Here is a 27,249-nt window from a genome sequence, read left to right on the forward strand (position 1 = left end):
TTCACCAAGTACTAACTAATCCCACTACTTGAACCACTGTCAAATGGCTGCCCCTCGATTGGCGAGGGGCACTGTATGAAGTAGTGCGAGGCTCCACTAAAATTCTCGCCCATGTTAATTGCGGAGGCGCGGGGCAATTTTTCCAGGATGAAATCTTATCAATTAATTGTGTGCTTGCTCTTAACCAACTCACTCATTCATTCATTTGTTAAAATCTTGAGTGACAGTTTGGCTAAAGGCTGATCGTCACCATGGATTGGGCAAATCACTCGTCGCCTTCGCGCCTCGACTCGTTTGTTGATGGTAAACTCTCATTGTTATTCCCATGTCGCAAAACGTGCTGCTGACTGACTCTTAATAGAATTGGTCGATGTCTGGCACCTCCACCGAACGCCTATTCTCTTCACCATTTGCATCATTCTCGTCGCTATTCGAATTTACTTCCAGTTCAATGGACAAAAGACAGAAGTAATCGCTTTCAAGAAGGCTTACGAAGAACCCGCGAAGCCAAAGGTCGCAGTCGAAGAAGTCAAGGTTGAACAAGTTGAAATCGAAGAAAAGACCCCCACCATCGAGCCCGTCGAGGAGAAAAAGAATGCCAAATCTCAGGGACCCCGACGAATCAAGGGTGGCTTAGCCAGAAAACCATCAAAGAAAACAGAGGAAGAAAAGGACATTAGTCGGCCTGTCGTACCTCTTGTCTTCTTTTGTTCAGTTACGACCAAGACGGCCAAGATCGCGCAAGCATATGTCGAGAAGTTAGGAGGAAAGTTAGACGAGCTTTCCAAGCAGTCAGGTCGACAATTCCTCAAACCCGAAACCCGAGACCTTACCGAGATTGACTTCGATGATTACTTCCTCACTCCCTACAAGGCGCATGGTGATGCCGACCTCTTCTACCTCTTTCTGATCCCCAGTTACAATATCGATACCATCAACGACACCTTCCTCGAACATCTCCAGGAGACCCATCATGACTTCCGAATTGATACTGCGCCTCTATCCGGCATCCTAGGCTACTCGGTTTTCGGTTTCGGTGACAAGGAGAATTGGCCTACTGAAGCGGACGGTTTCTGTTTCCAAGCCAAGGAGGTCGACAAGTGGATGGCTAAGCTCACCGGTCGCAAGAGAGCTTACCCTGTTGGAATGGGCGATATGCAAAGTGATCATGAAGAACGTCTGCAGGAATGGACCCAGGGTGTCGAAGAAGTCATCGAATATGTCGCTCGTACCGGAAGCTTGGGAGAAGGGCTTCCTGGCAGTGGAGCAGCTGACGAAAGTGACGTCGAGGACATTGCCGAAGATGAAGATGATGGCGAGGTTATCATTGAAGACGACGCTACCGACAAAAAGACAAAGGGTGGAAGGGATCTTGACGACGTTGAGGATCTTGGGCGCATGATTCGAAAGGATGATGGCTCGACCGTTCAAAAAGCCCCTCTCGCTGTTGATTTCACCAACTATGGATCTTCCACAAAGAAGGCAGTCCCTCAAGGACCAAAGAAGATGGTTGCCAAAGAATCGCCTACATACAAAGCACTCACCAAGCAAGGTTACGCCATTGTCGGATCTCACTCAGGAGTCAAGACATGTCGATGGACAAAATCGGCTCTCCGTGGACGAGGCTCCTGTTATAAATGGTCATTCTACGGCATCGCAAGTCATCAATGTATGGAAACAACCCCTTCGCTCTCCTGCTCGAATAAGTGTGTCTTTTGCTGGCGCCACGGCACAAACCCAGTTGGAACAACATGGCGATGGGTTGTGGATCCTCCCGATCTCATCTTTGACGGCGTTAAAACAAACCATTACAAGAAGATCAAAATGCTGCGTGGTATGCCTGGTGTGCGAGCTGAGCGATTTGCTGAAGCTATGCAGATCAGACACTGCGCTCTGTCGCTTGTCGGAGAACCCATCTTTTATCCCTACATCAACGAGTTCCTTGGCATGCTACATGCTGAACGTATTTCCTCCTTCCTTGTCTGTAATGCTCAACACCCTGATCAACTCGCCGATCTCAAGGCTGTAACTCAGCTCTACGTATCTATCGATGCAGCTGATAAGGAATCACTACGAAGAATCGACAGGCCTCTCCACCGAGACTTCTGGGAGCGCTTCAACCGCTGCCTCGACATTCTCCGTGAAAAGCGCTTCAGCCACCGAACTGTGTTTCGATTGACACTCGTCAAGGGTTTCAACGTTGAGGAGGAGGCTGAAGGATATGCGCGACTCGTGGAACAAGGCTTGCCATGCTTCGTCGAAGTCAAAGGCGTCACATACTGTGGCACATCGACTTCATCGAATGCTGGCCTGAGCATGTCCAACGTTCCCTTTTACTGGGAGGTTGTTGACTTTGTCAAGGCTCTCGAGAAGAGGTTGAAGGAAAAGGGGCTAAAGTACGGCATCGCTGCCGAGCACGCTCACAGCTGCTGCATTCTCTTGGCTAGCGAGAGGTTTTATGTCGATGAAAAGTGGCACACTTTGATCGACTACAAGAAGTTCTTTGAACTTCTCGAGGAGCGTGGAGCTGGGAACTTTACCCCAGAGGAATACATGGGGGCGCCAACCCCCGAGTGGGCTCTGTGGGGTAATGGAGGTTTCGATCCTCGTGATGATCGAGTGGACAGAAAGGGACGCAAGATTGAAGCATCATAAGTCTCTCAATAAACATGTTTAAGTACAGGTCTCAAGTTTGGACTTTTCACCTGTATTATGTGCAGCAAATTTGCCCACCATAAGCAAACGCCTACAGCTATACTTAACGAGCCTTCAAACATCAAAGCCACACGTAATTCAGGTGCAGGTTCGATGCTTGGTTTCTGTGAACTTAACACAGGAAAACGGGCATTCCTGTCCATATGGGATTAACGCAGGTTTGTGTGGGATCAGCATATTTTGGAAATTTTAAAAGAATATAACTTCATGATGTTTTGCTGAATCGCTGCCAGCAATTGTCGTTCCTAAACTCATTCGTTTCAACGTACATGTGTTTACACAAAGCTCTATGGAAGTGGAAAGAGCGAAACTATGGTACATTGAAGGCCATCAGGTCTCCATTAGACATTTCTTCTTCGGGAAGCTTTGACACTGTGCAAGCTTTCCATGGTACAAGTTTTAGGGAGGGTATTATTTCAACCATTTCCAACGTCCGGGTATATATGTGCCAAGAGCGGAGAGGAAATTCGGATAGGTCTTATACCTCTTTAATCAAGACCAACGTTGGGAATGTCGGAAAGGTTGATGCCGGCAGGAGAAGCAGGGCCTCGGACATCAAGAGATTCGTCGAATGCGATCATCTCAGCGAGGATGTCTAATATAGGCTGCAAATTTGTTAGATAATGCAATCGAACATATAAAACTTCTGAGATAGCTTACCTTGGGGACAGTGCTATCGTAAATTCGGATCAAGTCGCTAGGAGCAGGATAGACCTTGAGACCCTTGTAGAAGGCCAGAGCAGACTCAAGAGCCTTGGAAGCTGTATAACTATAGTCAGCAAATTGCAAGCAACTTCCGAAGAAAGGGCACTCGTACGATCTTGGCTGAGCATCTCTCCAGCCATAACCTGCTCATTGAAGAAAGCTTCCCGCTCCTCGACACCAGAGGGGAAACCCTCCTCGTTTGCCTCCTGAACCCTAGAGCGGATGCTCTGGCGTTGTTGCTGGGTAGAAGCTTCGGCCTCCTCCTTCGCGACGCGGGCCTGCTTGCGCTCGTTCCTCCTCAAGTTTCGGCGGAACTCGGCCTGGTTTCGACGTTGGTAGTCAAAGTAGGCGACATAACCTGCTCGAGGGGTATCCGTGATTAGCCAATGTGTACCGCAGTGCATAGCATGTCGCTATCCCGTAGTTACTGGGTGTGGTGAATGCGCGGTCATACCGAGAATGGCGGCGGCGGCGGTAGCGACGGATGCCGTCACCAAAGCTGAAGTCTGAACCATTTTTGAGGCGGGATAGTGATGCGGAGGTGGGAAGATTGGAGCGCAGTCAACAGAAGTCCAAAGACGCTCCCACAGCACTATGACAATGGGCAAACTCGGAACTCGAGAGGTTATTTGGCTATGTCGGAGACCGAGTGACGGAGAATATTATGTCGTCAATTAGATGAGTTCACTGTCTCGAGCGTCAAGAGCAACAGCAAGCTTTCCGGGCGTCGCTTGCTTTCCTAATTTTTTACCAACGGAGCACATGATGTGGAGCTAAGCCCGTTTTGGAGAGTGGGAGCTTCCCTGGCAAGTGGGCTGCCATAAATCCGCACGCTATTCATGAGATCGGATATTGTCGTCTGCGTACCTAGCCAGTCATACAGAAATCAATCAAGAGTATATATTAAGAGCTATTCTAAGATTCCAATTACCATAGATGTCAATTCTACTAGCACGATGTTCTTCTCCCTTTGTAACATGAGGCTGTAATATTGGTTGGTGACCTCTTGATGCTGGTACTACTGACGTAGCATATTTTGTCATCGCCCGTTCTCCAAAACGTTATGCTCCGTCGATAGATGACAACAAAATCTTCACACAGGCGGAGGACGGCATCAGTTAGACTATTATAAACTTGACAAGACCAAAACTGCAGTTACTCTACTGTATCAGCCTATCCAGAGTTCCAATTTGCCCATACAGTGATACGATATGTCCAATCACGGCTTATCGAATTCGATCGCCCACTAACATGTCTACAGTAGCACACCCAACGCGGCTGAGAGGCTGGGTACGTACCCCACCTCCTGATGCATGGAACCCATTCCAGTGGCTGCTTCACTGAAGCTCGGAGACTCAACCATTACATGTACCTCATGATAGAGCTCGGCTGGCTCCAGAGGCCAGACCAGTATTTTGTTTTGACTTGAGACATCGTTGCGCGTTATCGTATAAATTCTTTTTTTAATCGCCGGCTTGACGGCATTTATCTATCGATTGCGCCTTTCCCCCATTGCCTATTCTATCGAACGTGGTTACCTACCTACCTAGCTTCAATACTCGCTCAGCATGGAGGATCGCAATAAGATATCGCTTCGTAGCGGCAGGAGGAAGAAGAGGCCAACTATCAGCGCGCCTCGCCAGATCTCAGGACCGATTGCTCAAGATGATTCCAACAGACCACCTCTCCCAGGCGCAGACCCCAGTCAAGCTTCAGCTCGACCGCGGCCACGTCCTCCCCCGATGGCTGGTGGAAAGGTGAATATGATCCAAGAATAGTCTCTGGTTTCGTTATACTAACCTTGCTACACAGACATCAGATCTTGTAAAGCGACGCTACTCGACACGATTCAACCAGCCGTCCTCTATTTCCAATGGCGGAGCACCCCCAATGCCGCAGATGCCCTCCCTGGCTAATTACGAACCGAGGGAGACCGTCGCTGCTGCTAGGAAGCCCCCATCGCGCTCAGGACCTGGCGTCGCTCCGGTCATTGATATCAAGGGCTTGCGCGATCCCAAGCTGAAGCCAGATCGATACGTTCAAGCTGCTTTAAGCGATGCTACCGAGGATCAAATTCGCGAATTCGAAGAGTCGTTGCGCCAAGTCAAGACACGTGTGGGAACAGATCTACAACAAAGCGTCATGCAGAACAGAACACAATTTATTAAAATCAGCAAGGAAGCGGAGAAACTCAAGAGCGAGATGAGAAACCTGAAAAACTTCATGTCAGAGCTCAAGGTAAACACAACTGCAATGAGAGCCGCTGCAGCCAAAAGCGATGAACCTATGCCTAGTGATCTGGGGGTTGCCCCTGGCATCAGTAGCAGAAGAGATAGGCGCACTTCTATCGCCGACAGAAGTGCAATGTGGAATTCGCAAATGCAGGCTCTGTACAAGGGCGTCGAAGGATCGCAAAAATTCCTCCCTAATGCGGTAGGACGACATGTTGTCCAAGACGCTGGCCCGTGGATTGAGCTCGACAATGCCACATATAAGTCACGCAGAGCAATGCAGATCTTTCTACTCAACGACCACCTTCTTATCGCATCGCGTAAGAAGCGAAAGGCAGATGCGCCTGGTGCAGATGCACGAGGACCGATGATGAAGTTGGTGGCGGACCGCTGCTGGCCTCTGTTGGATGTAGAAGTGGTGGACATGTCGAGCACTGGAGAATCATCAAACAGCGGACGCAATAAGCTTGCGGACGCCATTATGGTGCGAGGTGTTGGTCAGGAATCTTTCATCTATCGGACGGAAAAACTCCAAGACCCCGAAAAGAAACAGCTGCTCCTCAATGTGCGCAAGGCTATAGAACAGCTGCGCAAAGGTCTTCGATCAGAGATGGAGGCCAACAACAAGGCGCGTGAGACGATCAATTACTTTGCTTCCCGAGACCCAGGTCTTCTTCAAAAGACAGAGCTTCTTGCGACGCTATCAGATATCAAGGATATGCTCATTGAGGTGGATGGCAAGCAACAAAATCTGCGCTGGGTTGAAAGCGAGATGGACGATCTTGATATCGATGTTGCGATGCAAAGGTTTGAGGACGCTGTAGTCCGCGTTGAGAAGCTTAAAGCAATCGCTCGCGGGTTGAAGAACCACGCAATCGCTCAGGACTTTATCAACTTCAAAGTAAACGAACGATGTGTCAGGCTAGCCAACATGATTGGTCGGGAGCTTGAAATGACACACGACAACAATACAAAGACAAGACGCAACGTCAGCTGGTTGACGAGGCTGGGCTTTGAGGACAGCGCCCGCGAGTCGTACCTAGCAGCGAGAAGTGGCACAATCCACAAACGAACCAGGTGAGTAGATCTAGATTGCTTCAGCTTTGGTATTATTACTGACACGATCACAGGCAATGCATTTTCCAGGGAGATTTGCATCTATACATCTGGGAACTCTCATTTGTGTATTTCATGGTCATTCACAACACAGTTCAATGTTTTCAGTCATGCTTCCCACCACCCATGATGAGTGTGTGCGTCAAGTGGGCAAAGGAGGAAGTCGACGCATTCAACATTATCCTGGCACGCCAACTTAGTAGTACGGAGCCCAGGGGACAAGTCTGGACGCAGTGCATGGAGAGAGCAAAGGAGCATTCTAAGCTGTTATCTGAAGTCGGATTGGACTTTGAAAACCTGGTCGGAAAGAACCTAATGATCTATGAGCCAATTGATCAGGGACCTTCGGTGGGGTTGGGCTTATCGTAAAGACATTTCACGCGTCGAGGTAATGAGTTGGCGATGCTGATATTGGGAACATTTTGGTTACCATGTCAGCATCGGTTGATTGCGAAATCGCTCGTGTGGCAATACCCAGGCTGGAATTGGAGAGCCGCTATAGTAGTTACGCATGATATGATTATTTGAGAAGCTGATTTAATGAAACATGGTCTTTGATGTTCAAAGTGTTGACATTTCAGCCACATCCGCTTGAGGTAAGCTCCGTGATGCAATTGAGAACCTCCTCGAGCAATGACGAAATGGACAGGTATTGGCTTAACTGATACATTAGTATCCAAAAGTATTTTTGATCGAGCACCAACCACTGATATGCTTAATTTTCACCCATGGTAGCCGTTGGGTTCGTTTCATAAGTAAAACCAACTCAACATCCAACACAAATACATATGGGTAGGAAGATGGCAGGTAGGTTAGTAGGAGTCATGATATGAACACAGGTAAAATACGCCACACAAGGCTCCAATTCTGAGGCCGTCCAGTTGGACTGAAAGAGGACAGGGGCAGTCACTGAATGGCGTTGTGCTGGTGGTGCCCCCAGCTAAGCACAGGTAGCTAGCCCAAGCCAGCCCCAGGCGTGCTAGGCTAGACTGGCAACCACCAACATCATCCATGGATCCCTCCCTCCTCCTTTCGCTCCCCATCATCATTTAACTATCACCTAACAACGCCCACCAAAAATTCTTCATCAACGAGCTTTGCCCGCCCTCTCCCAACCTGGGATTCTATTTACGCCTCCTGTTTCCCCCGTGATAGACCGATTTTAGCGACAGAAGCTGCTGCTGCTGGTGTCGGTAGCTGTTATTGATTATCTCATCGCCCTTGTTTCCCTTTTCTCCTCCCCTGACGACCGCCGCCTTTGTGCCTCGTGCCCCACCGCTCGCGATTCAGGCGTGACCGTATCCAACATCAACGTCATTTTAACCTCAACTCTCACAATCAACGCATCTCGATACTCGATTCTATATCTCTGAGCCATGGATACCAATATGGAGGATGTTGGGCGAGCACCCGCTGAAGCTTCACCTGTGCTTAACTTCGAGCCCACTACGATCCCCACTCTTGACGGCTGGATCGAGAGCTTGATGTCCTGCAAGCAGCTGGCTGAAGCTGACGTTCAGAGACTGTGCGATAAGGTGAGCGGGATGTCAATTTAACGAGGGCGATGAAGCTGTTGTGCATGTGATGCACACGATCGTTAGATCGCGAATAGCATCGAGCGTGCAGCACTCAACAAGCTTTGGCGCTTCTCGTGTGAGGCGACCGAATGCTAACGTGCAATACACAGGCCCGAGAAGTTTTACAGGAAGAGTCGAACGTGCAGCCAGTGGTATGTTACTGTCATGCGCCGTATGATCAAGACACTCGAACTAAAACATCGCCAGAAATGCCCTGTTACCGTCTGTGGTGATATTCACGGCCAGTTCCACGACTTGATGGAGCTCTTCAAGATTGGTGGACCCAACCCCGACACCAACTACCTATTCATGGGTACGCTTCAATCATCATCCTACAATCTTACGCAGTCAATACTTACTCCGGATAGGTGACTATGTTGATCGAGGTTACTACTCCGTTGAGACCGTCACCCTTCTCGTCGCCCTCAAGATCCGATACCCTCAGCGAATCACCATCCTTCGAGGAAACCACGAGTCCCGTCAGATCACTCAGGTCTACGGATTCTACGACGAGTGTCTTCGCAAATACGGAAACGCTAATGTCTGGAAGTATTTTACCGACCTCTTTGACTACCTCCCCCTCACTGCCCTGATCGACAACCAGATCTTCTGTCTTCACGGTGGTCTTTCTCCTAGTATCGACACACTCGATAACATCCGAGGTTTGGATCGTATCCAGGAAGTCCCACACGAGGGTCCCATGTGTGACCTTCTCTGGTCAGACCCCGACGACCGATGCGGCTGGGGAATTTCTCCTCGAGGTGCGGGGTACACATTCGGTCAGGATATCTCAGAAGCCTTCAACCATAACAACGGCTTGACCTTGATCGCACGAGCTCATCAGCTGGTTATGGAGGGTTACAACTGGTCTCAAGACCGTAATGTGGTTACCATTTTCTCAGGTTTGTCTCAATTGTCAAGATGCGCCAAGGCTTTCGCAAGATTAACATGATGACAGCACCCAACTACTGCTACCGATGCGGTAACCAAGCCGCTATTATGGAAATTGACGAGCACTTGAAGTACACCTTGTATGTTGCAGCCGGTAACCTATTACATCTGTTACATGATGAACTGACCAAGAATAACAGCCTGCAATTTGACCCTTGCCCTAGAGCCGGCGAGCCTATGGTCTCAAGACGTAAGTTCCAACGCATGAACACAATTGAATTTGGCTGACAGTCATGATAGGGACTCCCGATTACTTCCTCTAATCTCGTCACGTATACCCACGTCTCACCAAGCTCGAGCCAGCTAATGTCGAACTGTCATATTTGGGGCAACTGCGCCAGCCTCAAAGACGTTGCAGCTCGGCCTTGTACGATTCCACACGACGAACCTCCCAAACAAACTAAAACTTTGTGGCGCATGAATTGTACGAATATAGCATCTTTGCTCATGGCGAGTTCCCAAACGTTGCGGCAAGGGCACGATAGCATTTGGGCGGCTATACCTTTGCTGGGAAGGGTTTGGTAGACCACGTTGCGGCGCTCCGCCTCAGGACTGCTTAGATACGCATATTTGAGTTCTGCGCTGTAAGAGAAAGAAATACGCATGCATGATCAATTTTTGTCTTAAGCTTCTCGCTGTGATGTCTGTTTAAGTTGGGAGGAAATGAAGTACTAGAGAGGGGGCCCGGCTATGGAAATACGATAGCCAGGATATAACAGAGCTCAAGTCGAAGGCATCGCAGCATAAGGCAAGTAGTCGTCGCAAGTTGTACATCATTTACACGGTACTGACAATTCTATAACCACATTAATTAAGATGTGGCGTCAACCCATTAATATCGTTTTTCTTGTTTGCTGGTCGTAGTCCAATAACCATGGACTTGTAGTACAAGATTTCGACCACATGTACCTCCGCAATCTTGAAGTGTCACAGATAAGATATTCGTGCAACGTTGTTTTATTAAGGATTAACTTCATACAGTTATCAGGGTATAAGAAAAGTTGGCCACTAGAGGCATAAGAGACGAAATCAGTAAGTCGGTCCATGCCATTCAGGCCCTACCCTTATTCTATTTATTTTTGTAGTCTAAAGCGTAAAGGTTGATTTTCTGCTACCCACTAGACAGTCTCTTCTTCGCGCTCTTCCTTGAGATTTGCATCCCATTGCCTTGGCATTTGTTGGTTCTGTTCTGTCGTTCGTGGTCGCTCGTCCTCGCCAAAGACTTCCTCTTCAGTGTTGACACGATATATGGCGTCTTGAGGGGCTTTCTTATTGGTAGAGTAATCGCCAGGCGCATGACTGCCGTCAGGAATGTGGAAGCGACGGTCGAAACGAGAGAGGGCATACGAGAAGACTACAATGATCTCAATGACATAATTGAAGCAGTAGTAGCACGCCTTGCTGTGATACCACGCTGGGTCGTTGGCGGGGCGGATCTTGTAGGATACTCCAGTTCGAAATGCGGCACCCAGTGAAATAAGAACAGTGGTGAAGACGAGAAGTTGGATCTTGGTACGCATGCGACCCTGGCCGAACTTGTCCATGGGTGTCCTTCGAGGAAGAACAAAGCAGAGTCCAACGATAGGGAGAGGGAGAAATGCGAGGATGGTGAGAAAGGTGCTACCAGTGAGCTGGATGTCGCGAAGCTGCTGCTTGGTGTGCGGGTCAAGTGTGAAGAAATTGTACACAACAGCTGCGATGAGCATGATAAGACTGGCAGCGACGGAAAAGTACAAGAACTTGAAGGCCAACGAAGCAGGCTTGCTCCATCCAATGTGTGGGTGATAGGCTCTCAGTATGCGCTGGGCGAAGATGAGATTGACGACGAAAAGGAGAACAACGCCAGCGTTTGTAAAGACATTGGCGGCGATGGCGATGCTCGAGTTGGTAGGGTTGGAAGCCCATGCAATGCGCAGGACGTTTGCGGTGATACGGGCCATGCAGAAACCGAAGAGGAGGCCTGAGAGGATGAATTTGTGAGATCGTCGACGGTTGAGTTGCAGGATGGTCATGTTGAGGACTGCGCCTGTGACGAAGAATGCCAATATGACGCCGCAGATGGGATCATCGACCGAGGGTATTGGACGGCCACCGAGGCCAGCTGTGCGAGGGAGATAGGGGGGGCCTTGAGGAGGCATGTCGCTTGGATTTTGTGATGACATTTTGAAGTAGTGATGCAGGCAGTCTCGCCTTGTACTATCAAGTACACAGTCATATAGTCAGAATAGATCAGATGTAATCAAGTTGAAGACGGTAACTTGTCTCGTTGGTGAATAGAAAATGGCATGATGGTCAGGATATTCTTGCTCTATATAAAGCCTGCATGTATGTAGTCCACAGACTTGAATCTCCTGTTCCTCAACCAATAACTAACTGAAACATTCATCCTTCTGCATTCGTTACTAAGGATCTGTATCGGTATCGGTCATCGGCGTCGCGAAACTACAGGGAGATCGTCCTTGGCTCGTTTCCTATTTGGGCAATGGAAGTCGGCGCATCGGGGTTTTCCTTGAGCGCGAAAGGAGCGAGATCAACGTGATTGGTGAGCTAGAGAGGACTAGAACGGTCGGCTTTAGTGTTTGAAGATAAAAATGTGATTTTGACCTTAACTAATCAATCATTAGCCTGTCGGGTAATTTCACATTAATTTAACAAAGGTCAGTTCTAGCCTCATGTCGGGCTGGAATATAAAACTTGTCCGATGGAGCGCGTGGTTATGGTTATCGCGAGGAATCTAATAGCCTAACATTATATATGGATAGTGGCTCGTCTTTACCTTTCCTTTGGTTCACTGGCTAACGAAAGAACTAACAGAAACTTTATCATTACTTCATGAATCATCCATTTAGGTTATTCCGGGCTACTGGTAAGAATATTACCACAGTGCATCCCTCGATTCCCATCACAGATTCAGCCCTATCAGGCATATATAGTAGGCAGGCTTCAACTCTTGGCATAGCAACTGCCACTCGGTCCCTACGATGTCAGTTTGTCAAATTGCCTATCTAAGCTTTAGAGTACAAGAATAAATAGCCTAAGATCATGGTCCAAACGGCATAGACTGACTTGCTAATTTTGTCTCTAATACCTCGAGCGGGCAACTTTTCTAATGCCCTCAAGGTGCTATTTATTCTCCAGTACATGTGTCAGTTGCCCCCTCTGCTGCAACTTTGCTAGTCACCACACCGGTCATGTCCTCTGGCAAAGGAAGATACAGCTGCGGATCTATAAGCAAAATGTCGTTGCCCCAATCGTTCTCAACTTCGGGGCTTTGTCCAATAAAATCAACTGTTTCTCCCCCCGTGGTTTCGGTTATCTCCTCTGGCAAAGGAAGATACAACTCCGGATCTATAGCAAAAATGTCGCTGTGCCAATCGATCCCAACTTCGGGCCTTTCTGGTTCTGCTTCGGCTAGTCTTTGCCAAGTAGCTTCGCGTTCCTTTTCTTTTGCAGCTTCGCGGGCCATCTCTGCGAGTATCTCTTTGACTGTTGCCGCTCTTTCTCTCAACGTCGACGTAATTTCTTCCGCCATATGTTTCTGCGGCACGGTTGCATAAACGTGGTCTCTGCTCAAGGTTAGTTATCAACAAGCACAGATATAAAGAAAGGACATAACTTACAGGCATACACTCTTCTCGTTATCATCTCCTTCTCCAACAGGGTCAGCTGGCAGAAACTCGATGAGTGCATTGTTGAGCGTACAGTCGCATCCAACTCCCATTCTCGCAAGACCAGCGCCCTTATCAGCAAGGATGTTTCCAATGGCTTTGTTCCGAGGCACCCAGTGAAACTCAGCATATACACCGACTTCTTGAAGCTTTATGACCTTGCGGCCCATCTCTAGCGCTATCTTCTGAGTCACCTGCGATTTAATCGTCTTGTATTTATAACGTCGATCTTCGTTGTCGATGTCCAAAGCTGACAAGTCTCTTAGAGCTTTCCTCAAACATAACAGCGCTGCTTGGCAGTCACTGTACACTTCAAGTACTTGCAGCCGGCCCTTTCCGTTCTCCGTCTTCTTTTCAACGAGCTGTATCGTGCAGTCAAGGGCAAGGTCGATGGCTTGAAGCTCTGCGATATGGGATGAGTCTCCTCCCGACCCTCTTGCCATAATACGCACCCAGGTGCGGTCCTCCCGAAACACAGCCGCCCATCCTACAGAACCTCGACTCATAGAAGCGTCAGTCCAAAAAACTAGTCGCGCATCATCAAATGGCTCCTGGGCCACACACCGAGCGCGCTCGATCGCCCATTTTTTTGTGACCGATAATGACTTTCGCATTCTGAACTGGCAGCCTTCTGGTTGGAGCATCTGGGACTTTATTCCACGCCGCCTAGGCAACCGCACAGGCAGCCTGCCACCGATTCAAGAAGTCTTGGGCTCCTGTGTAGATATATGTTATGGGCTCCAGAATGGAGAACATCGCGCCTCCTGTGGATGGTTGTCGGGATGAAGATCTGTGGGTTGGGGATTGTGACGTCTGGGTGAGTGGCGGAAGGAAATTGAAATTGAAAATGGGAGAATCGCGGGTTGCAGAGTTTCTTTTATTGTCTGTCAAGAAAAGTTTGTCTATTGAAACTTTGTTGATTATGAATTAGCAGGTGCAATATCGCCGAATGTGTTAGTGGTAACTTTAGGCAGGCAAACTTTCAATGACCTTGCATGCATACATTTATCAGCTGAAGAGTTTCTCGGAGAGTTTAATCATGTGTATTCTTGCCTCAAGGTTCTAGCAACATTCTTTATCGTCTAGTTTCTCGTCTATCAAAGTCTAGATGCATCAGGGTTGTATGCCGGGTAATCCGTGTATCCCTTTCTATCTGGTGTATAAAACAACGAGCGATCATACTTGGTTAACGGCCAGCCATTTTGTATTCGCGCTGGTAAATCAGGGTTTGCTGGTGATAGATTTCAGTGCATGTCCATAATCACTAGTAGGTTCTCATGAAATAACTTACGAATAAAGTAACGACCGAACCCGACAAAGTCATCTGTCTGGTTTGCGTGCTTGACAGCAGTTTCCGGGTTGAATCCTCCTGCGACAATGAACTTGACATTTGAGCTGCTAACAACGTCTCGAATGGGGGCGAGAGTGTCATCTGTCTTGAGGAGGCTGTCAGGCGAGTCACTTCCTCCTTCAATCCTTGGCTCAACGGCGTGAATAAACGCAAGAGATGGCTGGGCCTTGACAATGGCTTTGGCCCAAGGCACGAAGACGGATAGAGGGTCAGCCTCACGCATGCCTTGGAAGCGGGAGAAGGGCGACATGCGAATTCCGACACGCTCAGGGCCGATGGCATCACAGACAGCGTTGAGGGCTCTCAAAGGGAAGCGGAAACGGTTTTCAAGACTGCCACCGTATGAATCTGTTCTGTCATTACTGTTGGTTTGGAGCTGCTGTAGTTTTAGTAGTTGCTCGGTCAGATAACATCTGGTGCACTCACGAATTGATCGATAAGCTACGAGCAATGTCAGTCAGCTGGAATACTGGTACGCATAACAAGACTTACATATCCATTGGCTCCGTGGAGTTCAACGCCGTCAAAGCCAGCTTCAATCGCATTCAGTGCAGCCTGTCGATAATGACCCACGAATCGATCAATATCGGCTTCGGTCATGGTCGTGAGTTTAGGAAGAGGAGACGCAGCGCCCTTAGCTTCGAAGGGCTTTGAACCAGCACTCCAGACGTTAGGAACAACATTGGGGTTGGCAACTCGACTGTTCACTATCAGCATTTTGCCTCGTATATATGATCTCAGAACATTACCCCAGAGCCCAGAGTTGACAGAATATGTAGCCTCCTTTGGCGTGAACAGCATCGGTGATAGCCTTCCATGCCGCAATCTGCTCCTGTGAATAGAGTCCTGGAACCCGAGACATCCCTCCAGCCTCCTCAGCGATGAAAGTGCCTTCAGAAACGAGTAGGCCGCCATCCGAGGAGCGTTGGGCATAGTATTCCGCAGCAAAATCCGCCGGGACCGCGGTTGTCTTGTCTGCTCGAAGCCGCGTCAGGGGAGCAAGCACCATTCGGTGCTTAAGCTCAACATTGCCGACTTTGGCTGGAGTAAAGAGTTTCGCCGTTCCTTCGACTGTCATTTTGTTGAGTTGTTGATACTGAGTAGTGATTGTGACGGATCGTGGAGGGATTTACTGAAGACTTTCCGTACTTGGAAGAAGAATTGGAGCCGGATAACGTTATAGACTAACTATCCCACAAATGCCTCGGCTCGACCAAGTCGTCGCCAATCCGGCAGTTGGAATTCATCGAGGCGGTCTGTATTCCCGCGAGCTGGACTTGTCGAATGGCATACATACACATACACCATAGTGGGTAGTAGGAAAGTTGGCTCCCCAAGTTTTAGAGTACAAAAATAAACAGCCTAAGCAGTCTGGACTAAGTAGTAGATAACTAGAAGCTAGCCTAGTAATTTTGTCCCTTCAACCTCCAGCGACCAATTTTTCTAATATCTTTTAGCATGCTGGAGGCAATTGTGGAGGTAAGACTATACAGTATATCTACGAGTGCAACAACATTATTAACTTTCACTCTTTTCAAATGCCAGATGTTTCGCGATGCCATGGACTGAGTCACGACATAGTATAAGTACACATTTTATATAGTCCTAGGAGAAGACGAAGAGACTGATCGTAAGTGGTCAAAATGACAGGCTGGTATTGTTTCGAAGCGAATTAAAATGTAGACGGTGCTCTAGGGTGGCTGAATCCAAGTCACCGCCGGAACGAGAATTTTACAACAGCCAATGACCGTCTTCTGCAACCAATAGGTGCTGCTATATCAACTCGATAATGGAAAATACAATATTTGGTAGTGGTTGCTCTATCATGCCAATCAATATCCAGTCAGTGTTTAGCACTGCATAGTTGATAAGCAAGGGAAAGCCTCAGCGTACTCGGTATCGTATCGACGAACTACTATGTATAATCTTTCGTTGTTGCTTCGTTCTCGAACAAGGTGAAATTAACGCTCGGCCATCAGAAATACATACCTCTTCCATTCATTGCCTAACGAACGATCGAGACAGGCCAAACTCTGGTGATCGACAAGGCAACTTCGCTTGCTCGGTAGTGGCAGCTAATGGCTAACTAGCACGCGGGACAACGCACATCGCTTCAATGAGCACCACCAGAAGAACGACGGAGGACAGGGTAGCATCGTGGCATGACAAAAGTCAGTGAAACGCGCTTCCGGAACGAGCAAGGGATTCCACAAGGGTGGGAAATTGCCTGTGTACGCCTGCAGGAACCCGAGTTTGTGCTCTGCTGATCTTGCTGCTTTGTGCAGAGTACACGTCTCTAGTTACCAGTTATGGTTGACACCTGTTCAAGCAACCAACGGATATAGACAGTTCCAGAGGGTTTCCAAGCGATCCCAGAGTTCATGGGGTAAGCTCAGACGAATACAGTGGAGGCGTTTGTGATATTTTCGTCTGCATTATATCATGCGTTTCAGAGTGCGTGACACAAGGCCACAAGCCCGTTTGTGCATCGCTGCGCATTGCCATCATAAAATCATAAATACTACCGCACGCAACGGATCACGCTATCAAAAGGTCCCTCCTCTCGCTAGAGCACGCAAGAGGCACAAAAAGCTTGACAGGATGAACAGGCTAAGTTCACAATGTCACGCTGCGCGGCGACGCGGTCTTGAAACTGTGTTGTTGCGCGAGCTTAAAGATTGGAGATGCATCCGTACTTGGAAAAGAAAAGGAAACATTCGCATTGTATACCGCAAAGGATGTCATCAAGTCAGAGTTGCTGATAAACCGTATACGAAGGTTAAAAAGTAATAACAATAATAAGATTGAGCTAGGGGTTGTCTCAGAGACTCAGCCACTTATCAGTTGCTCACAACAATAATAGTCGGCCGAGATTTTCGTGGCTGCTGCCACGTTCAAACGGTGAGAGGGTTGCAGCCGCAGTGTTTCATTCTCTCTTTCGGTCGGTCAAGTGCTTTCTCATTTTGTGTGTATCGCCAAGTTTTCTTTACTACCTTGACACTTGCATATCCTGTGCATCATGTGTGCGATGAAAACATTTAAAGGACTCTGTCGAAGAAAATAGGAACCTCGCCGAATCGTATCAAAGCCTGTCTTCGTTCCTGCGCGTGGATAGTCGTGCAACAGAGAGAGTTTCTCTGGATTCATATCATTATGCAAGGAGGTTATCGATCGGTCTTTGTTTTTCGGGTGGATTACCGGTGTCAAAACAAATGTCGATGAGATCTCATTTGGCTACAAGTTTTATGAGTCTTTGATTTGGATCAATTAGTACACGTGGAGTCCAACGCAATTGGGAGTAGAAAAGTCGAATTTGAATCTGAATCAAGACTGGACAAGAAATGGGTCACGATCTACTGCTAATATGCTGTGAGGGGGAAGCAAGTGACGATGACCTACAGACAGGATATTATAGCAAGATGCGACTATTGAAAGGGCTGTCTCCTTGCAAGCTCTATCCTGCAACCTGGTTTGTGTAAGCATCGGTTTTCGAGTACTAATAAGAGATCGAGGCAGGATAGCTCAAAATGCTCAGATGAGATAAATATACAAAATCGTGGTGTTGATGAGGGTCATCTTAGCGATCTACCTAACCACTGGTTCTCGGTCTTGGCGGCCCGCAGAGGTTCAGACCAGATGGTGGAGGTTATGCAAGGCGTTATTTAAGTGGTGGGCAGGTCTAATGACGCTACCTGGACCCTGTTCGGCTTCCGTTCGATCCCTGTTCCGCAAGATTAAACACGTCTAGATCCAGCTGAGCGGGAAATGTATCACTGCCATATCAATTGTGTGGTAAAGGTACTTGTAAAGCCAACCCGTTGTCGCCTGTCGGACCTGACCTAATCCTTCTTGAGCTTAGCACGACCCGACTCACCCTGGCTATCGCCATTTCCCTCCAGTTAGTTGTTTGGGTAAACGCATGGATCAAACACCAAGCGCCAGCACTATTTTCGCTGTTTTATGCTCGGCTTCTTCGTAGTCTCTCTCTTCTCGTCTCTTCTTTCTCACTGAGCGCCCCCCGTGATATCGTTCGTTCGTTCCCGACAGAGACCCCCAGGTAGTTCCTACCGCCCTAGCACCCCCTACTATTTAGACCAGGGTCACCCTATCCCAGGTCAACTCTCTTCACCACAAGCCCGAGCGTCGCGTCCACAGCTGCTGGGTCTGACTGACTTCACTGGGATTTTCTCGCTTGACATCGAGGTTCTCTTTTCTTCCTCCTCCCCCCCTCTTCCTCCTTCCTCATTCGTACTCAGCCAGTGTGTGCGTCTCATCGCTTGGATCCTCCTCCATCCGACACACGCTCAATTATCTCGAGCCTGAACGACAATCCAAAGGTTGGATTGAGCTGTCAAGTTCGCTTTCTTCTCCAGAGGGATCGACTCGACTTGACTTTCGTGGACCAAGCTTACCTTCCTTAATCTTCTCCATTTGACGACATTCGCTCTTTCCTTGCCGGGAAACTAATCGTAATTTAATTTTCGACCAACTTCTACTATCGCTTGACCGTATAACGAAATCCATTGCGCATCAACAATTCGACTCTTCTTCAACTTAACTAATCAATCAATCACTCATTCACACACTCGTTTGCTCAGGAGAGCAGTTTTTGGCTACGATTATCAACCGCCCAATATCTCTCCACCGACCTGCACCAACCACTCAGGGCCTCTGTGGACCCGACTCGGCGAAAAACAAACAAACTCATCTCAAGTTCCTATCCCGACGACCATGATATAGGTGTCATTGAATCTCAAAATATCACCCATCTCTACGCCGGCTTGTCGAACCAGGACCAACGCTTCAACCGTCAAGATGGCTGCGCCTAGTCAAAACACGGGCCCTCGTCGGGCTCGCCAATCGCGCAAACACATCGCCTCGAAGATTGCTGCCTTCGCATTGCTCTCTGCGTCGCCGATGTTGGTAACAGCTCAAGATTCAAAATGTATCTCTCTAAAGGACTCCAAGGAGTGTCCAGCATTTACATCTGCCTCCATTTCCACTGGGGACACCATCCGTAATTTCTTGTGAGTTTTGTAGGTCCAAAGCACAACTGTTTCTGACATCAAATAGTCCATTCCTGCAATATGTTTCGGATAGGGCATCTTTCGACAGTCAGCTTTCCAGCTTTGTCGAGAGAGAATATGTGCAAAGGCAGTAAGCCAACACCCACCACTTTATCCGCGAGACCCAACTGCTTACAAGTCTTAGATACCAGTCTTTGTTTGGCTGCAAGGACCTCGACTTGACCAACACCAGTGCCTTATATGCTCGTTTCACAACAAGTGTGCTGTGTAACGCTATTGTCCAGAACTCTATTGAGCCCTGCGGTCTTTCTGCAACACAGTCTCGACCCCTATGTGCCGACGACTGTGCCGACTTCGCCCAGAGCGAGGTCTATTTGACATCCGACGACGACATCTGCTCGAACCCGTCAGACGGCCTGCTGCAGCTAATAAGGGCCGATTTCACCAACTGTGCCCTTCCCGGAGGCTCATTGGACTCATCGACATGTATCAAAGCCATCGACAACGAGTCTGAAAACTGTGGCTACGGCAACAGCACCATTGGACTTTGTTCTTATTGTGGCTCAAGCGGCCTTAATTCGACCGACACCTGCTGCTACAATTCCAACGCTGAGGACCGTTGTAAAGATGTACAGCTGCCAACCTTGGCCGCCACCATCACCTTCTCCCGAGAATCTCCAACAGCTTCGGCGACTGAATCAAGCACTGCGGATGAGGCAACCGACAAGGACGGAGGCGGCGGGTTGAGCGGTGGCGCAATTGCCGGAATCGTCATTGGAGCTCTCGCAGGCGTAGGTTTGCTTGGATTGGCGCTCCTTTTGTGTCTCAGGAGGAGACGGAGACCGGGTAGCCCCAAAGGCAGTATTTTCAATCAACCCTCGCCTGCCCGACAGGGCCCAACTGCCATGACTCAAGCGACAACCTCAACAGCCCCTCAGGGATACGAAGTTCTTCCGGGTGGCCGTATAGCGCGTATGTCCGCACTGGAGGGTCATTCTGGCAATTCACCATCTCACCATCGCGACACTTCATCAGCCGCGGGAGGAGTAGTTGCGGTAGGGGGGTATCAACGAAGAGGCGTTGACAACTCTTCATCAGACGAGTTCGCGTCAAGCCCACCTTCTTCCGAAACTCGCGGCGGAATTCTTCGACCACCACCCGCTAGGCCTCGACGAACTGGTTCACTTTCAAGCAACTCGGCCCTTGGCAGTTCTGTACCACAATCTCCATCTAGCGCTGGGGATTTCTCGTCACCACAGGGCGTTGCCAGTCAACAATCCGAACAGTTGCCCTTCTTCAAGGACTACTATTCCCAGGATGATATTCACCCTGGTGACAAAATCGCCGCCCTTTGGGCATACCAACCCCGCGCAGCCGATGAATTCTCTTTGGAGCGTGGTGATATGCTCAAGGTTGTGGGCATCTGGGATGATGGCTGGGCAACAGGTGTGATGCTCAATGAGCGGGCAGATGAATGGGAGGCTCGACGACAAGCTCAACGCGATAGTGGCGTCTCGAACGCGTCGGGTCGCCGTGACAGCTCACCGGCGGCGGAAGGCGAGATCAAGGCATTCCCTCTGGTCTGCGTTTGCCGGCCTGAACACTGGAGAAAGACCATCGAAGGCGATGGATCAACGGAATCTGGCTCCAATGCTTTCGCCGCTTTCTGATGATAGATACAGCCACGAAGTCTTAACCTTGAATATGGCGTCCTGGGAGGACACGACATTGGTGCATTGTTTACGGCGTCCTGGTTTACGGCATCCTTGTTGGTATTAGCAGCAGAAGCCCGACCGACATCTTGGTTTACAGTATCGAATATCAGCCATCACGCCCTGTTACTGGCTAGATATTTCAGTTTCCAGTCGGCCTCCCTACCATCTTCACCACGCCATTATCCGTCTCTACACGATACAACGAGACTAAAGTCTCTACTTTCCTAGCGCTGAATTATATACCCGGTGTGAGCATCCAGATCTGTTGTTTTGCGGAAGTGGGATCGACAGTAGGTCGAGTAATGATGCAGCTTGAGCGGCTCTTCAGCCGCCAAAGTATTGCATGGGGGTTCTGGGGAAGAACAAACAGTTGAGGCACAAGGAGAAGCTGCCACAACATCCTTACGTCTTCAAGGTTTCTGACGATTATGTTCGATAGACAGAACTTTTCATCACAGGCTACGATGACGCCTGACGATTTAGTTTAGCGATATTGTAAATAGGTTAACTTTTGATGATCCATTATGACATTATATCTCCCCATGAGGTGACGTTGAATGATAACATTCCAGTCGGCAGCGATAGACCCTGTGTCTTGAAGCTGTTTTAGATCCAATGCGACTGGAACGCGGTTGATCTAGTTGCCGCTGTGGAGTTATTGACTGCCTGCACGGTAGATGCATGCTTGGCCCCACACCGCGGGGTGCTTCACCTTGTTTCCCTTGACTGTTAAAGAGGGGCAGGAATCGTGATTCTTGACTTCATCTTTACCTTGCCTACCAATTTGAAGACACTCTCGAACCGACAATGGCTGATGTCAAGGCGAATGCAGAGGCCCTAGTGCCCAAGTTCAAGCTCGACCGTGTCCTCAACCAAGGTAGAACATCATCCTTTCATCCCTGCATTCCAAGTTCACCAAATTGATGTTGTCTCTAGATCAAGCAGGTCGACGTATCTCTCTCTACGGTTCTATCGATGACAACCCAGCTCTTCTGATCCTCGAGCGTGCCCCGTTTTCTACTTCGCAGAAATATCTCGCCGATGTGCCTGCTCAGCTCGCGCGAGTGCAGAACTTGGGTGCCAACGACATATATCACTGGTACATGGGCCGCAGCGGTGCCGAGACAACCAAGCCTGACGACTCTGACTTCTTCGCCGACCTAAAGATCAACCTCATTTACCCATGCACCGAGGCACATATCAAGAAGTACAGCAAGCAGGGAGTACGATTTGTCACAGAAACACCAGAGATTTATATGAACCATATTCGACCATACATGCTCAGCAAGAGAGAGCAGGGAAGACTCAATTGGGTATTCAACATTATCGAAGGACGTAAAGAAGTGGAAGATGTTATCTACAGAACAAAGCTGGGCGAGGCTGGTGACGAAGGCTTCCTGATGTTGCCGGACCTCAACTGGGACCGCAAGACGCTGGACGCGCTGCATCTACTGGCGCTGGTCGAGCGACGGGACATCTGGTCGCTCAGAGACCTTCGCAAGAAGCACATTCCCTGGCTGCAACACATGAAGACCCGTCTTATTGACGCCACCGTCAAGACGTATCCGTCCATCGAGCCGGATCAGCTCAAGCTCTACGTGCACTACCAGCCAACCTATTACCACTTCCACATTCATGTTGTACATGTTCGACTCGAGGCGGGTGCGACGCAGGCGACGGGCAAGGCAGTCGGACTGGAAAGTATTATGGAGACACTGGGGGCGATGGCGGGAGACGACGAGGCGGGCATGGACGGCATCGCGATGAGCTATACGCTAGGAGAGGCGAGTGAGTTGTGGACTGAGATCTTTGAGCCACTTAAGACTGGCGGCGAAGCTTCTCAATCGCAATAAGGAGATCGTTGACACTAGAACCGTGGGGGCAGTCGGACCACTCGCCGCCATCGCGGATGCAGTAAATTTCGCCGTTCAAGCGAATGGTAGCACTCTTCGTCACGCCGGCCTAGCAAGTGTTAGCATACATATATTATTGTTGTTGGTTTCCAGTCTCGACGTACATCTGCGGTCCTTTTAATACTGTGGCGCAAGAGACTCAAACCATAGCCGCCATCTTCCTTGACAGCACATTCGTTCAGTTGCTGGAAGTCGATAGCGGATTCGAGGGCGCAGTCTTCGACAAGGGATCGGCCGGGGATATCTGAGTAGTCACGGCTCAGGCACATAATGAAACCCAGATTTATCTTAGGGTCGGGGTAAAGCTCGCGGGCGCAAAGTTCAATGATGTTGCCCATGCATTCCGAAGGGCCGTGCATGCAGTCGACGCCATCGTTGGCAGTTGGCCTGAAGGACCTAGGCATTAGTTGAGACACGAGGGAGGGAGTTGAGAATGGATATACCGGCCGATGTAAGATAGAGTAAAGTTGACCTTGTCATGAACGCGCTGCATGACAGGCAATACCAATAATTCGAGAGCATCCTAGTAGTCGATGAGTATATGCTTCAAGCCTAACGCTACAAGAACAAGCATTACCTTTGCATCGGGGCATTTGCTCATGATGTGTGCTTCCAAAGGTACGAGGCCATCGGTAGTTTGAATATCGTCGTTTGTGATGTGAACCCAAGACTCATCGTCTATGAGAGGCCTGAAGGGTTGCCATATCCAAAAGGTGTATGTCACAATAGCCATGACGATCAGTGTCATGGTAGGGCGACTGCGGCGAGCCTGGATTGGCGACATGACTCTTTGAGAAGGCTGTTTCTCGTCCATAACGAGATAAGCGTGTTTTGTGATGATGGATTGATAATGGTATTTGGTAGAGAAACCAGAGTTGATGGGGGAGGCGGAGGAGATGTCGTTATGACAGGCAGCTGAATGCGCATCACATGCGGCTGGATTGTTTATCCGAATTTGGTTAAGGAGGCCGTTTTAGGAGATGAGCTATGTCACTGTGTGATGCTTGTTGTCAACATGGCCAAACTTAACATGAATATATGTATTAATTTTTTAAACTGGTTCCCTATCGTCTCATCACACGCGATTCATCTCAGTTCAGAAAAAAGATCATAAATCAGCCTCGATTTATTGGGTAGGTCGGTACCTGGGAGGTAGGTCAGCATGGCCAGGCAAGACGATTCTGGCAGAATGTTGCTGTAAGTCAATCATTCTGCCATTCTAGGGGTAGCGGGGCCTTAACCTTCCCAACGGGGCTGTAAAGCTGACCCCGCAAGTGAATCGCGTGTGAATATCGATCGATTTCTGGATAGTAATATCTAATGATAAAACAGAGATGATATCTATCTCTTACACCGGATCTAGACACAGACACTCGAGCTAGGTAGTAGTTTCCAAGCTGAAGGAGGTTTAGGTATCCGTACTTCTCGTCATTACATCAGAGTGCCTGTTTAGCGCCTGCCCTGAAGCACCAAAGTGAGGACCTAACCTGCATCTTCCTCACGGACCGTGATTCACACTCTGACACAATTTTAGACTTGCTGCTTCCTGGAACGCTTTCTTTCCTCGCCTATTCATAAGGACACAAAATTGGTTCTTTTCTCGATCAAAGAGGATTTCTGTGGATACCTACTCTTCCTCTACTCATCGGAGACAGCCTCATATCTACCACCAATCAACTGTAATGATACCTTGAGACTGGCAGTGCCTACAACGTTCGGATAACCACCAGTCAGACCGCAACGCACCATTAGTTCACTGGGATAATGACTTCTTCTTTATCGATTGAGGAGTTCCTAGAACCATTATCTGTCGACATTGACAAGATCGAGCAACTATCCCAGAACTTTCTTGAAACATTTGAGAAGCTGGCCAGCGACTCGGAGAACCAGTTCTTACCAACTCCTATTTCTGGGGCTATTCTGCGACCGGAGGCCAAACGAAGGCAAGGATGGTGAGTCGTTATATGCTATGCTAAAACTTAACTGGAGCCCTATGAACTAACATCAATGAAGTCACTTGGCCATCGATATGTCAGTCAAGAACCAACCTTCTCACCCCCTTATATAGCTAACAGAAGAGTAGAGGAGGCACGAATTTAAGAGTGGGGTTTGTCCAACTCGGAAACGACGCGTCATCTGCTACGTCTGACCAACTTAACGGCCATGTTGGTAATGGACCTGACGAGGGCGCTACTACAAGGCAGGTCAGGAGGCGTTTGGAGAAGTCATGGCCCATCGATGAGCACCTGAAGAACGAAAACCCCGACAGTCTCTTTCAATGGATCGGTCAATGTATCGCCGAAGTCGTTCAAGATGGATGTAAGACGCTGCAACTCCAGGCCGACCAGCCAATGCCACTCGGAGTAACCTTCAGCTTTCCTATGGTGCAGCACTCAATCTCGCAGGCTACACTGATGCCCATGGGGAAAGGATTCGCCATCTCCTCTGACCAGGACCTGGGCGGTCGACTCACTGATGGATACAATCGTGCGAAGTCGCCGGACCTACCGCCCATTCGCGTTGAAGCAATCGCCAACGACTCGGTGTCAACACTGGTCTCCTTCATCTTTAACTTCCATGAAGCATCGAACCGGCGAGCTTGCATGGGTCTGATCCTAGGTACAGGCTGTAATGCGACAATTCCCCTCAAGTTGAGCCAACTCAGCCCGTCAAAGCGCCCACCTAGTGTTGTTGCTCGACCAGAGGAGCGGGCAGAGGATGTCAACATCGCAATCAACACAGAATGGAGCATCAATGGCACCGCACCCCCACTGTACGATGTCGGGTTAGTGACAAGATGGGACAGAGCACTCGATCAACAAGGCGAGTTGAACAGCTTCCAGCCATTGGAGTACCTGACTTCTGGTCGATATCTGGGCGAACTTGGGCGGCTCATGCTGGTCGACTACTTGACGGAACACTTGGGCATTGCTGCAGGAACGTTACCAAAGGCGCTGCTACAGCGGCACAACCTTACGACGACTTATTTGAGTCACTTCAAGCCTCTACAGCCATCGACTCTTATGACTAGCCTTCAACAAGAATTCCCCGAATCGTCAGGGTCACCACCATTCGGGTGGACTGAGGAAATCGCCACTGCACTGTACCGTATTGCCAAAGCCATTGAGGTTCGAGCAGCTGGTATTGTGGCGGCAGCTACGTTGGCATTATTGACTCTGGCTGGCGATGTTCCAAGGGACGGAGCACATGCACTGGATCGTGATTGCGAACTCGGTGTAGGCTACACAGGAGGATGCATTGTTCACTTTCAAGACTATTTGCAGGACTGCCAGGACTTTCTCGATGAGCTTTTAAGCAAGCGATTCGGCGACGAGAGCCCGTTGCGAGTCGTACTTAGCCCGTGTCACGACGGAGGCGTTACAGGAGCAGGCATACTTGTGGCTGCGGCATCGCAGAGCAGGACGATAAAGAATTAGAAGACGTCCAGGGTTGGTGGGTTGCATACATTGGGGTGTTTGGGGGGCGGCTGGACCGCTTCGGTAATTGAGAAGTCACACATGAAGGGCCTCAGGCCGGGGTAGTTCCCGGAGAGCATGGATGGTTGTAAGCCGGGGTAATGGCTTGAGGGGAAGAGGGGAAGTTAAGATAACGTTGACTAACTTGGTTTATAGAGACAATAATTATTCTCACGAGATAGTTTGGGGTGTATATGCGTGCGTACGAACGTTGTGATTGTAGTGATTGGTATGAATCCTGGCTGACTGTTGTACAGTACTCGGGTGTAAGAACTCGAGAAGTGAAGTCGAAAGAGACATTGACTAGGTAGACTAGACTACCTACTGCCTACCTGCTAGACTAGGTAATAATAAAACCAGCTAACTACATAGTAAGTCAGCCAGTAACCCCTCCAGTTTAACCACTTGCAGCTCGCATGGGCAGATGACTCTTCCTACGTGGGGGATGTACGGTATGTGGCTTCGGACAAGCCTTGACTCATACTTGCACTTATACTCACACCGAGAAACGGTTGACGAAAGACAGACACCGGGTATGGATTCCCTACCACTTCTTCATAGGAAGCTGTGGTTGCAGATGATCAGCACTGCACCGCTTCTGTCATGGGTCTTTGCGGGGCGCACTTATCATTATTTCCACTGCACTTGGCTGCAAAAGTCTGCGATCACGACAGTGAGACTCCACTCTTTCCTCTCTTCCCTTGTTCCCCGACTAGGTTGTTATTTCCTTTTAAGGCGTCTTGTCTTTTCTATTGTTCCTCTTTTTCATCTCTAACTTTTTTCTCTTTTATTCTCGATAACGCT

At 49.0% G+C, this 27,249-nt stretch overlaps 11 protein-coding genes across 11 annotated transcripts; 6 read left to right on the forward strand and 5 right to left on the reverse strand.

Annotated features, from left to right (window-relative positions):
• Positions 1 to 251: 251 nt before the first annotated feature.
• Positions 252 to 2,655, forward strand: FPSE_00823 (uncharacterized protein; the record flags this gene model as incomplete). Its single annotated transcript, XM_009253943.1, has 2 exons — positions 252 to 303; positions 362 to 2,655. The coding sequence occupies 2 exons, from the start codon at positions 252 to 254 to the stop codon at positions 2,653 to 2,655; spliced, it is 2,346 nt and encodes a 781-aa protein (XP_009252218.1).
• Positions 2,656 to 3,203: 548 nt separating this feature from the next.
• FPSE_00824 (uncharacterized protein) lies at positions 3,204 to 3,935 on the reverse strand (the record flags this gene model as incomplete). Its single annotated transcript, XM_009253944.1, has 4 exons — positions 3,204 to 3,320; positions 3,376 to 3,476; positions 3,533 to 3,778; positions 3,875 to 3,935. 4 exons carry the CDS (start codon positions 3,933 to 3,935, stop codon positions 3,204 to 3,206), a joined length of 525 nt encoding a protein of 174 aa, XP_009252219.1.
• Positions 3,936 to 4,988: 1,053 nt separating this feature from the next.
• Positions 4,989 to 7,136, forward strand: FPSE_00825 (uncharacterized protein; the record flags this gene model as incomplete). The annotated part of the gene is made up of 3 exons (XM_009253945.1): positions 4,989 to 5,177; positions 5,233 to 6,728; positions 6,782 to 7,136. The coding sequence occupies 3 exons, from the start codon at positions 4,989 to 4,991 to the stop codon at positions 7,134 to 7,136; spliced, it is 2,040 nt and encodes a 679-aa protein (XP_009252220.1).
• A 1,019-nt stretch (positions 7,137 to 8,155) lies between these two features.
• Positions 8,156 to 9,558, forward strand: FPSE_00826 (uncharacterized protein; the record flags this gene model as incomplete). Its single annotated transcript, XM_009253946.1, has 7 exons — positions 8,156 to 8,302; positions 8,455 to 8,496; positions 8,552 to 8,657; positions 8,713 to 9,246; positions 9,303 to 9,375; positions 9,436 to 9,485; positions 9,536 to 9,558. 7 exons carry the CDS (start codon positions 8,156 to 8,158, stop codon positions 9,556 to 9,558), a joined length of 975 nt encoding a protein of 324 aa, XP_009252221.1.
• An 855-nt stretch (positions 9,559 to 10,413) lies between these two features.
• Positions 10,414 to 11,457, reverse strand: FPSE_00827 (uncharacterized protein; the record flags this gene model as incomplete). Its single annotated transcript, XM_009253947.1, has 1 exon — positions 10,414 to 11,457. The coding sequence occupies one exon, from the start codon at positions 11,455 to 11,457 to the stop codon at positions 10,414 to 10,416; it is 1,044 nt and encodes a 347-aa protein (XP_009252222.1).
• A 965-nt stretch (positions 11,458 to 12,422) lies between these two features.
• On the reverse strand, positions 12,423 to 13,577 carry FPSE_00828 (uncharacterized protein; the record flags this gene model as incomplete). Its single annotated transcript, XM_009253948.1, has 2 exons — positions 12,423 to 12,861; positions 12,916 to 13,577. 2 exons carry the CDS (start codon positions 13,575 to 13,577, stop codon positions 12,423 to 12,425), a joined length of 1,101 nt encoding a protein of 366 aa, XP_009252223.1.
• Positions 13,578 to 14,060: 483 nt separating this feature from the next.
• FPSE_00829 (uncharacterized protein) lies at positions 14,061 to 15,392 on the reverse strand (the record flags this gene model as incomplete). The annotated part of the gene is made up of 5 exons (XM_009253949.1): positions 14,061 to 14,194; positions 14,255 to 14,690; positions 14,741 to 14,755; positions 14,807 to 15,014; positions 15,064 to 15,392. 5 exons carry the CDS (start codon positions 15,390 to 15,392, stop codon positions 14,061 to 14,063), a joined length of 1,122 nt encoding a protein of 373 aa, XP_009252224.1.
• A 3,737-nt stretch (positions 15,393 to 19,129) lies between these two features.
• FPSE_00830 (uncharacterized protein) lies at positions 19,130 to 21,011 on the forward strand (the record flags this gene model as incomplete). Its single annotated transcript, XM_009253950.1, has 3 exons — positions 19,130 to 19,341; positions 19,388 to 19,471; positions 19,526 to 21,011. 3 exons carry the CDS (start codon positions 19,130 to 19,132, stop codon positions 21,009 to 21,011), a joined length of 1,782 nt encoding a protein of 593 aa, XP_009252225.1.
• Positions 21,012 to 21,863: 852 nt separating this feature from the next.
• On the forward strand, positions 21,864 to 23,217 carry FPSE_00831 (uncharacterized protein; the record flags this gene model as incomplete). The annotated part of the gene is made up of 3 exons (XM_009253951.1): positions 21,864 to 21,933; positions 21,993 to 22,844; positions 23,063 to 23,217. The coding sequence occupies 3 exons, from the start codon at positions 21,864 to 21,866 to the stop codon at positions 23,215 to 23,217; spliced, it is 1,077 nt and encodes a 358-aa protein (XP_009252226.1).
• A 155-nt stretch (positions 23,218 to 23,372) lies between these two features.
• FPSE_00832 (uncharacterized protein) lies at positions 23,373 to 23,783 on the reverse strand (the record flags this gene model as incomplete). Its single annotated transcript, XM_009253952.1, has 2 exons — positions 23,373 to 23,492; positions 23,547 to 23,783. 2 exons carry the CDS (start codon positions 23,781 to 23,783, stop codon positions 23,373 to 23,375), a joined length of 357 nt encoding a protein of 118 aa, XP_009252227.1.
• A 950-nt stretch (positions 23,784 to 24,733) lies between these two features.
• On the forward strand, positions 24,734 to 26,406 carry FPSE_00833 (uncharacterized protein; the record flags this gene model as incomplete). The annotated part of the gene is made up of 3 exons (XM_009253953.1): positions 24,734 to 24,921; positions 24,983 to 25,000; positions 25,053 to 26,406. The coding sequence occupies 3 exons, from the start codon at positions 24,734 to 24,736 to the stop codon at positions 26,404 to 26,406; spliced, it is 1,560 nt and encodes a 519-aa protein (XP_009252228.1).
• Between the last annotated feature and the right edge of the window lie 843 nt (positions 26,407 to 27,249).

Source organism: Fusarium pseudograminearum, chromosome 4, assembly GCF_000303195.2.
Source record: "Fusarium pseudograminearum CS3096 chromosome 4, whole genome shotgun sequence".
Classification (NCBI taxonomy): Eukaryota; Fungi; Ascomycota; class Sordariomycetes; order Hypocreales; family Nectriaceae; genus Fusarium; species Fusarium pseudograminearum.